This window comes from Mastomys coucha, unplaced genomic scaffold, assembly GCF_008632895.1.
Source record: "Mastomys coucha isolate ucsf_1 unplaced genomic scaffold, UCSF_Mcou_1 pScaffold21, whole genome shotgun sequence".
Taxonomy (NCBI): domain Eukaryota; kingdom Metazoa; phylum Chordata; class Mammalia; order Rodentia; family Muridae; genus Mastomys; species Mastomys coucha.
The window spans coordinates 158017514-158035105 of NW_022196904.1; the positions used below are offsets into that span (position 1 = coordinate 158017514).

The following is a 17592-nucleotide window of genomic DNA, read 5'->3' on the forward strand; positions in this document are numbered from 1 at the left end:
AAAAAAAAAAAAAAAAAAAGCACACACACACACACACACACACACACACACACACACACACATACAAACACACACACCCGCAGGCTGAAGTATGCTTAACTCTTTTAACTTGGCTGGGGCTTTTTAGCACCATATGGGTTCTTTCGTGACGTCCGGAGCCAAAAGAGTGCAGTGTGCCTTTAAGGAAAGAGGTACCTCACCAAACTTCCCTGTAGTTGTGCCTCACCATTTAGGTAGGGAAGGAAAGTGTTAATTTCTTATTTGTACACTTTTTTTCCCCCGACTTCCTTCCTATTCACTTCATTAAATCTAGAGGCAGTTCAGCATGGGAGCCGTCTGTATGTTGAATTAGGGCTCGCTCTCTTGCGCAACACGTCACCAGTCGGAAACTGGGGGTTTGCTTCTGTGATTTATTTCATTATTGTGCTGGTAAAAGGTTTGGAAGGGAATTCTTTCTGGGGGTAGTACTTTTAGCATTGTGTAGCAAGTTTTTTTTTGTTTTGTTTTGTTTTTGTTTGGTTTCTTTTCTTCTTCTTTTTTTTTATTCCCCCCCCCCAGCTAAGTTGTCCGTTGAGCTAGCTTAACAAAGAATATTTTTAAATCAGACAAGTCCCCATAATTTCCCTTACAAGCAAGAGAAATCTTAAGTCTAACTCTTGAAGTGCGAAAAGCATTGGGAAATATGGAGGGAATTGATTTCCATTAGAAAAAGCCCCTTAGAAACCACAGAACATGAAGCCCTGCATATAGATGTGTTCCGGGTCTTTGGGGAGGAGGGAAGATTTCTGTAGCTCTCCGCATTCCTGCATAAAAACCTTAACTTAAGGGGAATAATGGTCAGTACTCTTGTGTGTTTTCCTGTAACTACAGAGCCTAAATTTAATAGCAATCTGCAGTATTAACAGTCGTAATAAAAATCTGTTTGACTAGTTCTGTTTGCAATTTAATTCGTTTTCCTTCTTAGGTACTCACAGGCGTAGAGATTTAAAAGTCCAACTATCACAAGCTTATGTTTTGTTCCCCCGTTTTTCCAGAATTAGGTGGGGGCGGGGGTTAGGACAGAAATACTCTTTTCACAACTCCCCCCCTCCTCACGGATCCCACTGAAAAGAAAAAAAAAAAACAACGAAAAATTTTGCAGTATGAAAACCGAAAGTGAAGTGTCACAGTTATTCGGGATTTTCTTTTCAGAGAAAAAAAAATAACACTGTATTAAAATACAGGAACCTGAGAACATGTACATTGCTTTTACTTACATGCATCTAGTGGGGGTTGGGGGGGCGGGTGTTTTTCTTCTGTGTTAAAAATCGTTTTAGACTGCTCCAAAACCATGCAGCATATTTTTTTTCTGGGGGAAAAAAAAAACGACTAAGATGAAGCATAAAATACGACAAAAAAGACATATCTTTGCTTTAATCTTTTAAGATAAATTTGAATATTCATTTGCTTTCTTATTGGCTTAATTGTTAAAAATGCAAGCAAGAATCAGCAACCACCTGAGCTAAAAATCTCTAATTCTGCTGCCTGGAATAATAAGGGGGGAACAATATGATAAGTAGTTGTCAATATTAAAACAGGCTGGAGGAGGAAGGCTTGGGGCCTGGTCGTAGGTAGCATGAAACAGCAGATTTGAGTATCCACAATCCTTCCAGTATTAAATTTTCAGTAAAATAAAATTACTTGTATATGAAAACATAGCCTTTCCCAGCTCTCTCTTTTTTTCCTGATCAGCTGATGAAGAGACTAGCAGCTCGCTGCTTTGCCGGCTTGTTAATTTTATCCCCACTAACTGTGATTTCCGATAGCCGGCCTGCTGATAGTGGTAAGGTAAATATCCTTTTTCGTTGCCGTCTTGAAGATTCAGTAGAACTACATCCCAGGCATGTGTAGGTGTGTAACACATCAGAAGCCGCTGTTCTCCGTCTTTCTGTGTGCAACTGGGTGCTGGAGGAGAGAGCAGAACCATTAACTGTTGACAGGCTTTCGTGCTGTATTTATGATTAGCATGTTCAGCCTCCAAGATAATGCGGGACCATTTCTTTCTCTTATCTTTGCTTAGCTGCACTGTGTTTAGCTGTATAGTGGGTGTCCTGCTTTTAGGCGAATGAATATTAATGAAATAATGGGGAGCTTCTTTTTTTTTTTCTTCCTTTCTCCTTTTTCTTCATAACTCATCAGGTCTCGCCTCTTTCATAGTGGTTATCCGAACACTGTGGGATCGTGATGGAAATTGTCTTTTGATTATTAAGGCCTGGGCGCAGGCTGTCCCTTAGGATTCTGTCTGTGTGCATGTTGCTTCTATGGATTAGCACATTGGAGAGTGCATTGGAAACATTTTTTTTTTTTTTAAATCCCACTGGCATTTTTAACATGCCAGGTTGTTTTGTGTTCTGTAGCAGGTTTTCTTCACAAAACCTTTCTTTTTCAGGAGGCATTGTACATAAGTGAAAGAAATTATGTCTGAGCTGTAATCACTCTTTATATTGATTGTTATATTCACATGATCATAAATATTAGCCATGTTTGGTGCTGTGGAGAAATGAAGGTAATTGCCTTATGATTAGAGCTCTTTCAGCTAGGAGAGGATTGATTAGCATTTACATACTGGAGGCAATATCTAGGAGCCTGAGGAACAAATAGCAACACCAGTCATTTGTGTGAGAAAGCAATCTCAGAAAAAAAAAATGTAATTTTTAGATTTTTTTTTTCTTTTTAAAGAAAATTTCTTTCCCGTGGTCAGATTTTCTTTTGTCTGTTTGGTTTTTTTTTCTTTTTTCTTTTTTTTTCCTTTTTGTTCCTCTCTTAATTTTTCTTCTAAGTTCAGAGACTTACCAGGAAAAAAAAAGAAAAGTTTGAACTTGTGGGTCCTGTCACATGGACCTTGCAGCCTTTTCTGAACAGGTCTCCTTCATACCTGTCTGTTTTTATAGCTATTTTATTATCTTTCTGCATTAGTGCGGCTGGCTCTGGTTTAAAGCAAGCGTTTGCAGGTAATTGGAAAAAAAGTGTTTTGCTGTCTGTGAGTGTGTGTGCGTTCTCTATCGGGTGATTTCATTCCGTCTACCAGGGACTGTGGCTTCCTACCCCCTTCGGCTCCCTTGTTTACTAATTTCTGTGTTAGAACAAAAGTCTGGCTGGAATTGTTGATTTATGTTGTGAATCATGAATAAACTGATGTAAAACCGTAAAGGTCAGAGCATGTGAGACTGCATTGATGTCTTAGGGGATTATTCCATTTTCTTCACACTCCCCTGGTTTTTGTTTATCGTGACCGTCCTTACAGTAATGACATCTTTAGAGTATTTTGCTTATATTAAGATACATGTTATGTGCATTTAGTCATTTTCAAGCACTTTGAATGTATCGATGCTTTAACATCCGTCACCTGTTATTGTCAGTGCTTTCGGCCTTACAGAATAGACTGAGGTTAAAGGTGAATTTCATCCAATATGGTGGTGCCTTTTTCTTTCTCCTTCATTGATGGCTGTTAACTTTAGTTTTACTTTGTTAGTTTCATTTTATTCTAGTTATTCAAGATATATGTAGCTATACCACTTATTGTAAAGGTCTGGATATGTTTGCCTTGGTTATTTTCCTTACTAGGATTTTTTTTTCCTCCTTTGTTTCCGGTTTACAGGCCATCGAAGACGGCAATTTGGAAGAAATGGAAGAGGAGGTACGGCTTAAGAAGAGAAAAAGACGAAGAAATGTGGATAAAGACCCGGTGAAGGAAGATGTGGAAAAAGCGAAGAAAAGAAGAGGCCGCCCCCCGGCTGAGAAGTTGTCACCAAATCCTCCAAAACTAACGAAGCAGATGAACGCCATCATTGATACTGTGATAAACTACAAAGACAGGTGAGCACCTGGCTCCATCCTTTCCACCAAGTCCTTGAGTGGTAGACGGGAGAGGATGTGCACTTGGGTTACTGCTTCCTTCTAATTTGCATTCTATAGCCTTGTCTTGAAAGGCGCAAGTTGCCTTGTACCATGTGAAATGGCCGAGATTGCTATTTTGTATGATGGCTCTCAGTGTGTTGCTTAAGATGGTGGGAAATGAGATTAGACGACTTTTTAAAGAAGTCTGATCCAGAAAAGGATTCTTCAGGAGCTCTGAGGAGAGAGGCGTTGGAATGATGGGATGAAATTTATTGTTGTTGTTGTTGTTGTTGTTATTATTACTATTATGAGGTTGACTTGTCAGGAAAAAAAGGAATTGCAGTCCTATTTAAGCTAAATCTTTGATGTTAAGGACCCAGTTCAAAACCAGGTATTCCCACAAAATGATTGGGCTGCCTTCTTTCTAATACATGGAGTGTCGAGCATTTCTATCAGCTGTGCTCTCTGTTATATTACTGCTATATGTACTCAGAGTGGTGTTTCAGCAAATTCACCCCTTTCTCATGGACTTTTGGGGGGTGACTAATAAGAAGGCAGTGCTGAGCCTAGGCAAGACCGCTTTAAGCAAATGAATGAGTGTTTGGAAACTGAGGCCTAGACACGTAGCTTCTCAGTCAACCGGAGACTAGTTAACTAGTCTGATTGCACTGGAGTTAGTTGATTTTTGGGTTTCTGGTGTTGATTCCCATTTGATGCACTGATATTTTCCTTTGGAAGCCATCTCTCGTTTCCACGGGAAGCAGACAGGAAGCAGATATTCCTGCTCTCTGAATTGCGTGAGCGCAGAAGTCGGCTGTTAGAGACCACGCGTTTTCACCAGGAACTCCTGTTGCCCTGTACACCCGCTGAACTGAAAAAGTGGGCAGCGACATTGCTTGTGACTTACTTGGGCTTTTCCTCATGGCTTTGACGTATTACATGGCAGGCAGGGGAAAATTGTTCGAAAGATTAAGTGGCAGGAAAAGTAGAAACTTTCCACCAGGAATTTTGCTCTTAAGCCTTTCTAGCCCGTGTGATGTTTTCCAAACCAGTAAAGGGAACAGGAGGAGAAAGGTTCATTGAGGGGTCAGAATTTCTTGTGTCTCTTGACTCATCAAGACTTGTAGCTCTGGGTACTTACTGGCTTCGTTATTTTCTTTCTTTTTTCTTTTTTTTTTTTTTTAAAAAAGAAAGCAAAAAGAAAACATACTTCTTTTAAATACCGTAAAGTGGCCACCAAAGGCAAGCCCGAGTATGGGTCAGCTTCTCACTGACAATCCACAGAGGGGAAACTGGATCCCCAAGTCCACTCTGGGTCTGGAGTAAGCATGAAAGAGATTTGTGTGTGTTTGTGTGTGTATGTGCGCGCGCAAACCGAGAATTAGTAGCTGCAGTTTCTAGTCACCCCCAGTCCCACCTGTTGCCATCCCACAGGGGGAAGAAGCTGAATCATTACACCTCACATCAGCCTTTGGTGCGAGGAAATTACAACTAAGTAAGACAGTGTCACTCTGCGCTGCCTCTGACTCTTCTTTTCTGCCTTTGTGTCAGGAGAGCATAACATCTGTTCTTCTGACCAGGTGTGCCCTGGTCTTTGGCAGGCCTTTGATGATCACATTGCTTTCTGATTCAACCCAGCTTTGCTGGAACACTGAATGGGGCTGAGCGAACCTGTGGGGATTTTAAAAGTGGGGCCTTTGAATAGTGGCTGTTATTTCAGCTTCCTTAATCAATGGAAGGGTCAGCAGCACCTAGTGGGTCTCATATTACTACTAGATTGTTTTATTTGGCTTTATAGTGTTTGGGGGTTGGGGGATGTGATGTTTCTATTTCTTGACTCCCCCTTTGGAAAAACTTAAGAATCTGGAAGCGTCTGCCAGAGTTTCCCCCAGGAGGAGCTCAACAGGAGGGAGGAAATGGCTGTTCCTCTCTTTACCTGACACCTCACAGGTGGCCTCAGCTGTTGCCATCCCTACCGCCAAGATGGAGTATGAGTGGCTGCTTGTTGGCAGGCTGCGGGTGGCTTGTTTACATCGCCTACTGGCTGCATTTGTGTCAACCTGGTGTCCCTAGCTACAACAGACTGTCCTCAGAGCCCATTCCCAAATACAGAGCTGTGGGAACGGAACTCCTTGACGCCTGGGGGAGCAGAGTCCAGGGGCTCAGGGCACAAAGTCCTTCCTAGCCTAGCCTCAGCTGCTTACATTTGAATCTGGTGTTCACTTACCTGCCTGACCCTCAGTTTCCCCCGCGCACACAGTGGAATCATTCCTGCCCACCCCCCACCGCGCCCCCCACCCCCCTGTGGAATTGTTGTCCCAGGCAGTTAATATAACCCCAGGTTCTTTAAATAGTTTAGTGATTAATAATCAAACTTTGAGACTGTTTACAGTTAATCAAGCAGGTGAAGGGGCCTCTGAACAAAGTGTCCTTGTTGATACTGGTTTCCATGGTTTTAGTTCCAGAAACAGAAAATGCAGTTTCATCGGAGCTGACTAGTGAGCATGTCTTTAGGTGTACTGTAGGCAGGGGATATTTCAGCACACAGGTATTGAGTGGCTCTTCCTCTTCCTGGCTTTATTTATTTATTTGCTTATTGAATTCTCCTTAAAAATCACCCTCTAAAGACTGCATCTATCCCTGCGTTTTTTTTAGGTACTTTCTGGAGATCATGTGCTAAATTTCCTACCACTGCATGTTTCATGTATATTTCATGTTAGTGATCCTCTAGAAAAAGCAATGGACTCTATTTATATTTTGTATTTCTCTTACCAAACTTGGTTCTCAAGTAGGAGGCGCTCAAATTAGGAGGGCCTTAATTAGATACAGTGTTGTATTTTTGGTTCATTTTTAGGAAAAAAAAAAACAAAACACCCTACTGGAAGAATGTACATCTTACTGTGTTGAGGTTTCTCCAGCATTAGAGTCAGTTACTAATACAGTAACTCAACCTACTTAAAGAAGAAGGGCCACCTGTACGAAACTCTGTCTAACGTGCCCATCCAGTGTGTGTAGGGTTCCGATGGCTATGTAGCTGGGCAATATATATTAAGTGAGACCTCCATCTGTGTTTAACAGATAGATAAGGAGAATTAATTAGCTCTCAGGAGCAGTTGTTTAAAAGTCCTTGCACGATTTGGGGACAGATTTGGCTCGATATTTCCATAAAGACTTAAGATAATTTTGACTATTTATTGCTTTATATTTTAAAGCACGATATGGTTTTAAAATGCGACCTGGAAGAGCAGAGCCGATGGCTTTGATTCCTGTGATTCATGAACGGATGCTGTTAGGTAGTACAGGGCTACGGCTACTAGTTCCTACCGTGTTATTTGTCCCAAATAGAAAACTTTATCTCAACCCATCCTTTGTTTTGACTTCGTGAACATGCTTTGCCTTTTGCTTGTTTTGAAGGCTTTTAACTACCGTCTCACCTTCTATAATATTTAACTCCATTTCTTTGTAAAGGATTCCTCCTCCATTGCCCTGTACTCTTTAAAATCGCCGTGAGATGCCACGAAGAATAGGCGGAGACGAACCCAGATGAGCTCTTCCAGGTCTCAGGAAAAGGTTCCTAGAGACAGCTTTAATAAAAGCAGAGGTTCTGCTTTGGCTCTACCTGGTCTGGTGTCCTGTGACTCAGGTGCAGTAGCAGCCCTGGTGACAGAAAGTCCTCCAGCCTGCAGATGTGGATTCCACATCAGGGTTCGGTTTCTGGGACTTCTTGACGCTACACGACTGTTTCCATATGGTTGTTCTTTCCCACATTGAAATCCTTCCCACTGAGTTTTAGCTAGTCAACAGACTACTCAGAGAATGAATACAGTCTTGTTTCAAGAGATGTCCTTTGCAAATAGTTGTAAACTGGCATCCCCAGCCCAGGGCCACCTTCTTCAGGTAGAAAATCCCCCTTTGTTCTCTGAGTGATGTGTAGACCCTACTTAGGCACATTCCTCTCTTGTACTGCCCATTTGAACCATGCTTCCAAGAATCCCACTATGCTCTAGGGGTATGGAGTAGTTCGGTTGTTTTATTCTGGACACCAGAGCTATGTGCATGTGGCTCAAGGGAAACTTTGCTTTCTCCAGCATCCTTGACACAGAGCCAGCTGGTATCGGACACCATGATGTACACCATAGGTATCTTTTCTCAAAAGCTGCTAAGTGTAGACTTGAGCTAAGTAAGCTTTACTGTTCAAGCATCATATACTGAAGTCCCCCGGCTCCCATGCAGCCCCACCTCACAGCGTCTGTTCTCATCATTGATCTTACTTGCTTCTCATTCTTTAAACAAGTATTTGCTCATCTTCCTGAGGTTTTTCCACAGCCAATGATGTATCAGAAACTATTGATGAAATGTTTATAAAGGAGCCAGGACAGGGCTCTGTGACATGCCCTGGGTATCATCAGCTCAGGTTGACACGAATCTGTTTTCCAGTAGTCCTTGAGGTTGGTTCCGTGTTGTTGACCTCACGGGGCCAAACCCTCATGTCACCCACATTCATCTGTCCCTTCTCAAGGTTAAGAAAGACAAAAACCAACTACACTGTGTTTATAGCCCTTTCCCATCTATCAACCTAGAAACCCTGCTGAACAACTGAAAAGAGGTTGGCCTGCCTGCCTGCCTGCCTGCCTGCTTGCCTGCCTGCCTGCCCTGGCTTTTTCAGGGGCACCCCCTGCTAGTCCTTAATGATGTTATTTATCTTTGCTAAGTAGTCCCCCAGCCTCTGGGTAATTTAGTCTAAGTTCTCAACAAGGGTCAACACAAAGCCTAACAGTACTGGGTTTCATTTCTCATTTCAAAATAGGGATCTTTGCTGCTGTCCAGCCTCTGCCTCCATTTCTACTGTCTGATTTCCTACGCACTGCTGGCAGAAGCAATCTACATTCTTTCAGGATGTAATTAGTTCACCACTGGTCACTTGAACTCATTTGAAGCACCTTGATATGTTATTTAAAAAACAAAAAAACAAAAACAAACAAACAAACAAAAAAACCACGCACAACTCTCCTATCAGAAGCTTCTCCTATGTTTATTTATACCTTGCTTCTCAAATCTCTGTCCTTCTTCCTAAAGAATCTGGAAACCGTGGCACATGAAATGCACAAATGTTAACCAATAGTAGGAAGCTGAGGCACAAGGATATCCAGTTTGAGGCCAGGCCCATTAATATGATGAAATCCTGTTTCAAAACACAAACCACAACAAAGTGAATCAAAAAAACCAAGAAACTGGAAGTAGAATGTGCATTTGTACATTGCTTTTTTTTTTTTTTTTAAATCTTGCTTGTTTGCTGTATATGTGGTTTAAAGATGAATGACTTCAGAGTTCAACCTACGATGACATGAGGCAGTTGGGAAAAGTGGGAGGGTCTGCTTGACTAGTCTGATTGGTGGCCACAGTGCAGAAGGCCTGGCAGGAATGCCTCCCTGAAATGTGTCGCCCCTACCCTTATAATTTTAGTAAATCCTTAGTAATAACTTGACGGATAGTCTGGGCCTGCACTTAATCTGAATTTATTGCTATTGGCATTGGGGAAATCATTTACCCATCCTGGAAATACACCTCATGCTGTTTCCAGTCCGAGTGATGCACTGCTCAATCTAGCCATAGGGTCCTCATTCCTGGTCTCTCTCTGGCCTCCTCTGCTCTTCGCCAGGCAGGGAAGGCAGCGCTGTGCCGCTGACACAGGATAGGGGGGAGTTGGGGAAGGCGGGTCCTAAGAGCTTTACTACACCAGAATGCACTCATGAAGTTTGTTTTTGATTTTTGAAGAAAAGTCATCAAAATGACACTTTTCTGGGGGAGGGGGGGCGCGGGGAAGTGGAGGGGAGAGAGCACCAGGCAGTATTTCTTCACATGATATCCCTTTTTAAAGGACATGGCAAGTTCAAAACCCAGTTGCAATGTTGCACTTTGTCCTTGTTTAATCCCGACACACACTAGAGAGTGATTTGTAGCATTTCCTTATTTCAAGTTGGGCCAAGCCGCGATTTCTGAAGACCCACTTTTAACTAGTCCGTTCCCAGAAGGGCTGGACTCTCGTTCGGAGGTACTGTTTTCTTTTAAGATTTCGTGTCCCAGAGATCTTCTTTAAAATTCACTGAGCTATCTGCTGGGTCAGAGCCTGCTGTTAGCAGCCTTTGGAGGCCTCTAGCCAGGGGAAGGCTCACACAGCCATGCCTACAGCCTTTTGAAACAGACCTGTAAAGTACATCCTGCACACCCAAATCTTTGGCATAACTTAGCATCCGTTGTGGTCTGTGCTTTTGTATCTTACCCCCAAGCCAGTCAGATTCCTAACCTCTATCAGAACGCCTGGATTGGTCTGTTAACAAATAAAGGAGATCTGTCAGAATCTCCTTTATTTAGTACCTGGCTCCTCCATTAGATCGCAGCCTTTGCTGCTCTCAGATCCTAGAGCTGGGACTGACTTTCTCTGAACTAGTTACAGTAGATCTTATAAAATGCCCAGGGTGCTGTTGGTCCTTCCTGGGCTTCTTCCTGCTGCTGCTGGGCCTTCCGAGAGGCTTCTGTATCAACATCATCAGCCAGAAAGTCTTCCCTCCACACCTCATTTCTAAAGCCCCTCCCCACACATGGGTCTCCAAGGCAAGCTTCCCCTGCCACCCTGGAACCTCTGGTCTAGAGTAGCTTGCCAGTCGTGTGGGAGTCCAGCCTCTCGTCCCTTCCTGCCTTGCCTTCTTCCTGAAGCTCATATCTGATCATGTCTTCCTGTTCTTTAAAAGCTTCCAGACCCCTGGCTTAGAAAAAGTAGGTTTCCCTGCTCTGAACTTAGCAACTTTACAGTTTTGTTTTCTAACAACGGCCCCTCCCCGTCCTCACTTGGATTTCAGACATTCTGGTTAATGCTGTCTGTTTAGGGGTTCTGCGTGCACATTCAGATCTCCACTGTGTGGTATATGCTGATCCTACCCAGTAGTCTCCTGCTCTGGGCCAGGCAGGCAGGGGCAATGTAGAGGCCCAGAGGTAGGCTAGCCTGAGTTTGCCAAGGGAGACTGCTGTTTTGGTCTAAGAGCATAGTCTGGATGGGATGGAGAGCTTCCCAGGGTGCTGCCAACTTGATTGCTCTTCCACGGCCACCACACAAAAGGTCGCCCACGTGTCAGTGTCCCAAATTGTCATGTAACCTTCAGATAGTGGTGGCTCAAATTCATTCCCAGTCAAGAGCACTTATCCAGTGATCTGCTGAAAAACGAGAGGTCAGGGAAGAGGAACTCAGCTGGTGACCAGAAACCAGACTTGCTGCATGTGCATGTAGCAGGTGCTGTGAGAAAATCACCTTTTCTAGCTAGCTCATAGGCAGGAGCTGTCTGGGTAAGTATCCTCCATACTGTACAAACGAATGGCCAGACAAGACTAAAGTCACATCACCTCCCTTCTGAAGCTCTCACACTCACCTTGACGTGGCTTCTCATTCACCACTGCTTCTAGAACCACAAATGGGACATTTGTGGAGGGAAATGGGACAGGAGAACAGGTAGAGTGCAGGAAGGTCCCAGAGACGCTAGGAAGCCATGCCCCGAGCCCACTGCCACCACTACTTTGGAGAAATGTGTATCACCGTAGAATGATACCTTGTGTGCTCTCCTGGCCACCCAGCCTGAGAAGGAGCTGGGGTGGGAGGAAGACACAGGTCTTCTGACGCTAGTGTTCTTTCTACTCTACTGCAGGTGTAACGTGGAGAAGGTGCCCTGTAATTCTCAGTTGGAAATAGAAGGAAACAGGTCAGGATCTGCCTTGTATTCCCATGTCTCTAAATACAGGTATCCTTTGGTACACAAAGCAAGCCAATGCATAGACTTGGTCTTTGGGAACAAATTTACCTAGTCACCACGCCCCTGCCCCCAGTCACCTCTACTGGGAATGGGGCTGGCTGCAGGTACACACACTCCTAAACTCCCTTGCCACGCTTTTGAGGTTGTTTGTGCAGTGTGCTCACCTGGAAGAGCCCACCTGTACATGCATGTCTTACAAAGGTGGCAGGAGCCATCTGGAAGCCTGCCCCGCCGGCAGCACCTCAGAGGTAGGTCCCTGCCACCTCTGTCCCTTCTGAACTTCGCGTCCTGGTATGTGTCCCGTGGACCTCATAACTCTGTGCTGGCCCGATGTTGAAGCTTAATGTCAAAAACTCCAGGAGACCCCAACATGTGTGACAGGAGGGTGAGGGCATGTGCATCCTGCTGTGCATGCTGGAGTTGATTGCAGTTGGCATGGTGGGAAGATTCTTGCATTTTTGCTCCTGTGTGTGCTGGGCTGGATTTCAGGGTATGACCCCTGAGCCTCTCATCACGGTGAGTCCTAAGCTTCCTCCACCAGCTGTCTAATATTCATGTGCCTCTGCCTCAGCTGGGTGGATGTCAGAAGTGCACGGCCCCTAGAGATAGATGCTAGACTTGGATGGTAGTGTTTCATGGGAGATGGATGGGTGCCATACCAAGACAAAAGTTACCTGTATATGGAGTGTGGTATTTTCCTCCCCTTTGATCATGCTCAGTTGTTGAAATTATCACTGTAGTACTTTGCCTCTTGTCTTCCAGTTTTGTCAAATGATCCAGTAATGTTGTCTGTACCTTAACCCTAACTCTAACCCTAACCCAGTAAGTGCTGAATCTAATCCAGGGCCAGAAGGAAAAGAACTGAGGTTGTACTCCATATTTCAGAATGAACAGATCTCAACTTGTAGCCTTCATTTTTTTTTTTTTTTTTTTTTTACATAAGTCCTTAAACACATGTCTGTAGAAATACAACCCAGGCAAGATTGTTAGTTGTCAGTAACCATATGGGCGCGAGCATCTATGGAAGGAAGTGTGGGTAAATAGACTGCTTCTAGAGACCATGTGTTCTTTGTACATCTATGCTACCCTGTCCACAGAAAGGGGAGCCACTCTGGAGTGGAGCCGTGGAGCAGACACGGAAAGCTGTGAGCTCCAAAGTGAGGAACGTTGAGTGTGCTCTTCAAGAACTCTGCTCTCTGACACAGTGCCTGTGTCCTGGTCCAGTCCTAGAAAGCACACACCCCACAGTGCCTGCTGCCCATTATGCTCTGTTTGTGTCATCAGGAGAGAGCCTTCAGGGGGTCTTAAACCACCACTGACTCTGTTTACATAACACAGTGACTTGGGTGGACCTAGAAAAGCAGCCCAGTGGTCTAAAAGGTACCCAGCCCCCAAAGCGGGCAGGGGTCTGAGTTCCTTTTCCCTTTGCTCACCCCCCCTCCTTCAAAGCAGCCACATGACCATGAAAAAGTGGATTAATGACTTTAAAGGCTACTGTAAACGCCCGCATGTCATGCCTGGGCTTCTGAGGGTAGAGAATATAACTGCATGCAGTTAGGACCTAGATAAATCCATTTTCACCAAATAACATTTAAGCGGTCACTTCCAGAGGTTAGAAAGGGCTTGGTGCTTGCTTCCTTGGGGGCTCTTTGGAGGTGGTGTCACCTGTATTAGAGTCCCCCTTGTTTCCTTTTCCCCTAAGCCTGAGCTTAGTGATAGCTAGAGTTGCATTTTGATAAATTAACCCTTCCTTCCGAGCAATTTGAAAATCCTTTCTTGCCATTCAATTAAAAAAAAAGCCCAGGATTTTCTGTGTCTGTCTCTGTGTAAGTATTGAAAATGAAAAAAGAGAGGGGGAAAAACAGACAAAGTAAATTAAATTGCCTTATACACTGTTGGAAGGAGCTAAATAGTGCAGATACCTGGTATGAGTGGTGGTGGTAGAGGCGGGACAAGAGCAGGAACTTGGCTTGTGGGGTGACAGAGGGATTGTGTTGGGGTGAGTGTGGGTGGTTAGGATGGACAAACCCAGAGTCCTCAGTAGTGTGGGCATGTGCTGTATAGAAGGAAGCGGGGCTACATTGACTGCTCCTGGAGACCACGTGTCCTCGTACATCTAGGCTACTCTGTCTAAAGAAAGGGGAGCCATCCCCAAGTGAAGCAGAGGGGCAGACACCCAGAAAGCTGTGAGCTCCAAATCAAGGAACGGGAGGGAGCATGCTCTTAAGAGACCTCTGATCTCCTTGTCCTTGAAGTTGACTGTCCCTCCCATTGGTGTTCAGTGTTGAGGATACACCTGAGTTCTTGCTGAGAGGGTGCAGGGACCAGTGCACGGTGTCTGCTATGGGTGGCAGAATGGCTGCCACCCACAGTTTGCTGTGCTGTGAGGAAAGGAGAGCCAAGAGGGGACTGTAGGCCATGTCACAGGCTCATGTTGGGAGTGAAGGACGTGAGTCAGGGGGGTGTGGAGATTTAGAATGAAGGGTGCTGGAGGTGAAGTGGAACTGTCCTTCTGATTAAGACAGTTGCAGTGGGGAGGAAGAATGCAAGCTCAGAAAGTCACACAGACTTGGGAAGACCAAATCTGAGGTGGAATTCTCAGAGCTTTGGCTCTGTTAACTACGTGGTGAGTGAAGGTTCCGTGCCACTTACAGGAAAGCGGGTGAAACGTGGGGTATATGCGGGGTAGCATGCATATATATTTCTGTATACGTGTATATGTAGTAATGCAGCCCCGCAGACTCCCACAGCAGGACTCTTCAGTTCTCTCCGTGGCTGTTAACAGCCCTTGATGTCATGATTATATCATTAGTATTGACTGCTCTTTCAGTACCAGCCCAGAAATTGTTTTAGACAAAGCCTATTTTTAGCATCCCTGGCATGAGGCATTCCATATTTCTTTAAATGGAAGAGGAAGGTGGCTAGAATGGCTCTCATGCCCCTGTGCCTTTGCTTTTAGAGGGTTCATGGATTCCAGAAGAATTTCCATGGAATAGCCTTGTGACTAGGTGGATGCATTGAGAAGTTCCTCATTCTTGGTCAAATATTTTGGACCCCACACAGTACTGCCAAGTTTGTCTCATGGACTAGCAGGCCAGTGAGGTCACAGCTTGCTGTTTTGTCTGAGAAAAGCCTCCAACAGCAGAACTTCCCACACCCATCTTCTAGCTCTCTTAGAGATAACCAGTCCAGCCAGAGAACTGCGGGGGGGAGGAGTAATGGCTGTGAAGTTAACAGTTTAATTTTTCTTAGCCCAGTGTTCCCCAAATGAGTTTGTTTAGTGAACCATTTTTCCAGAAAGCACTGGTATATAGCCCTGTAGACTGGTGTGCTATATGGTACACTCTTTGAACAATGCTGAGTCAAAGCTCTGATACCGCACTTGGACCGCACTTGAATCATATGTAGGTAAATGTGGGCCCTGGTGTCTCACTTCACCCTCATTACACATACCTCTGATGTAAGCATTGCCGGGGAAGGCTGCCGTGACTCCTGGTGACTTAACCGGTATGGTTCTCACCCAGATATATCCACATACTTGGTAGGTGGGCCAGGAAAATATGTGTGCTTTCTGAGGCATCTTGAGGTTGCCTGGTGGTTTTTTGTTTTGTTGTCTGTAACCTCAGACAAGCTAGTGTCACCTGAGAAGAGAGAACCTTGATTGGGAAAATGCCCCCATTGGCTTGTAGGCAAGCTTGTGGGACGGTTTCTTGATTGATGACTGACATGGGAGGGTCCCTCCAGCTATGGATAGTTCAAGAAAGCAAGCTGAGCAAGCCTGTAAGTAGCACTTCTCCATGGCCTCTGCTTCACTTCCTGCCTCCAGGTTCCTGCCTCCAGGTTCCTGCCCTGGCTTCCTTCAGTGAGGTCAGAGAGGTGTAAAATGGTAAGATGAAATAAACCGTTCCCCTCCCAAGTTGCTTTGGCTGTGGGATTCTGTCACAGCAATAGAAAACCAACCATGACAGACAGCTTCCTCTAGCTTCCAGTATTGCTCTGGCTCCATAGCCCTTCTCTTCCTGTCAGGCTCCAAACCTACACAAATGACCCCCAGGAAGAAGAAGGGATGCCCACCCTGAAGTAGAACATATCCTTGTATAGGGATGCCACTGTCTTCAAACTCGGTTCCATGAACATTTTGGTCAAAAATGGATTGGTATTGAAAATGGTAGATATTAAATAGATTTTTTTACATACATAAATCCTTTTTTTGTGTTTGTGAGAAGAATCTGTCTCACTCCAGAGCTTACCAAACTGGGTACTGCAGGAAAAGGCCCTCAGGATCATACCAACAATGCACCATTAAAACAAAACAGCATCTGGGCCTTGGACTCCTCGGGTAGAGAAGCGCTGGGCTTCATTTGCTTCTAGAAGGTTTGTGTCACAATCCAGAAGCCTTGAAGCATTTTTACCCTACAGTAGACAACACTATCCAGGATCAAAGGACAGAACACTCAGAAGGGGAGGGTCAGTTCATCCTTACTCTGTGAAAGGACAACATCTCAGGTTTCCAGGAGGGAAGTGATGAAAGCCCAGGAGGTGGCAGGCCAGGGAGTGGCAGGGCATTTAGCTGTCATGCCTGACAGAGGTAGGTGAGAATTCATACCTTTTCTTGGCTATTATGAAATGTCAAGTAAGAAATAAAAAAAGAAAAAAAAGTGTAAGAAACTAGATGGTCTCTGTCGATATTTCTAAAAGCCAAGTGATAGGCAGTAAATCTACGAAAAATGTCTCAAGATGCCTGTCAAGAAAATAAAAGAGCCAGATGTGGTGGTCCAAGCTTGTAATTGAGGCTGTCTGGGAGGCTGCTACAGAAGGACTGGGAGCTGATGGTCTTAGACAATATAAAGTGAAGAAAGGAACTACTTGGAAGCAAATGTTCTTTTTCCCAAGTGTCTCTGATAGTGGGAGATGCTATAAGACTACTCTAAAAAACTGTTTAAAACAAGCAATCACTTCTTAAGGCTGCACTATCTTAGGGAAAGTTTTCCTTTAATTATTCTGTGTGTTCCTTTTGTGCTTTTCTTACTGGTCAAACTTAAAGGGGTGGGTAGTGAAACATGCTGTTCATTCAATAGAAATCAAAGCTAGCCATGTGACACATGTCATTTTCTTTTTTAAGGAGAAAATAAAATGTGATGCTGGACCTACAACATGTTTTCATTAAAAAAGAAAAAAAAAGTAGCCCAATCAAAGAGTTGAGACCCCCTTTGTGGGTGACCTGGTTCAGAGTTGCATTGGATTATATAAATCTTGGTGCAGAGTATGTCCCTGTGAATGTAAAGTTGTCCCATAGTTCCTCAGATCTCTTTCTCCTGTGCTTATTTCAAAGCTTTTGAAATGGGCCACACTTAGAATTTCATATCCTCTGGGTGGTTTGTTTGTTTTTTAATTCCATAACAGCCTCTTCTCCACCTACACAGCTTTAGACCCCCTAACACCTCATCGCTGATCTCTCTGTGATGGCAAACATCTTGGCTGTTTGATTTAAATTATTGTAAGTTACCCTATGATGACCATCTTGACATATCTTTTTTTTTTCTTACATTTTATATAGTTTGTGTGTTCGTATGTGTGTGTGTGTGTGTGTGTGTGTGTATGTGTGTGTGTGTGTGTGTGTGTGTGTGTGTGTGTGTGTGTGTGTGTGTGTGTGTGTATGTGTGTGTGTGTGTGTGTGTGTGTGTGTACTGGCATGCACATGGAGATCAGAGGACAACTTGTGGGAATTGGTTCTTTGCTTCTACCTTGTAGGTTCTGGGTATGGAATTTAGGTCATCAGACCTGGTAGTATGTACCTTTAATGTTGCTCCATCTCTCTGGCACTATCTCACCTTTATCTTTGTTTCTGCCTAGAGGAGACAATAATAATTAGAACAGTAGTTCAGAGTGCCACTCTTCCTGAACTCTGCGTGAGGTC

At 44.2% G+C, this 17592-nt stretch overlaps 1 protein-coding gene across 6 annotated transcripts in view; it reads left to right on the forward strand.

The window, feature by feature from the left end:
* The window catches only part of Smarca2 (SWI/SNF related, matrix associated, actin dependent regulator of chromatin, subfamily a, member 2), a 173218-nt gene that overhangs the window by 142752 nt on the left and 12874 nt on the right, over positions 1-17592 (forward strand). For 4 of the 6 annotated variants that reach the window (XM_031390004.1, XM_031390006.1, XM_031390005.1 and 1 more), the window contains 2 exons: positions 3638-3855; positions 11571-11624. In XM_031390004.1, coding sequence (XP_031245864.1) covers positions 3638-3855; positions 11571-11624 — 272 coding nt within the window. Of the gene's footprint in view, positions 1-324; positions 437-1731; positions 1828-3637; positions 3856-11570; positions 11625-17592 lie in introns of those variants that run through there. The other 2 variants (XM_031390010.1, XM_031390008.1) reach the window with 2 other exon arrangements.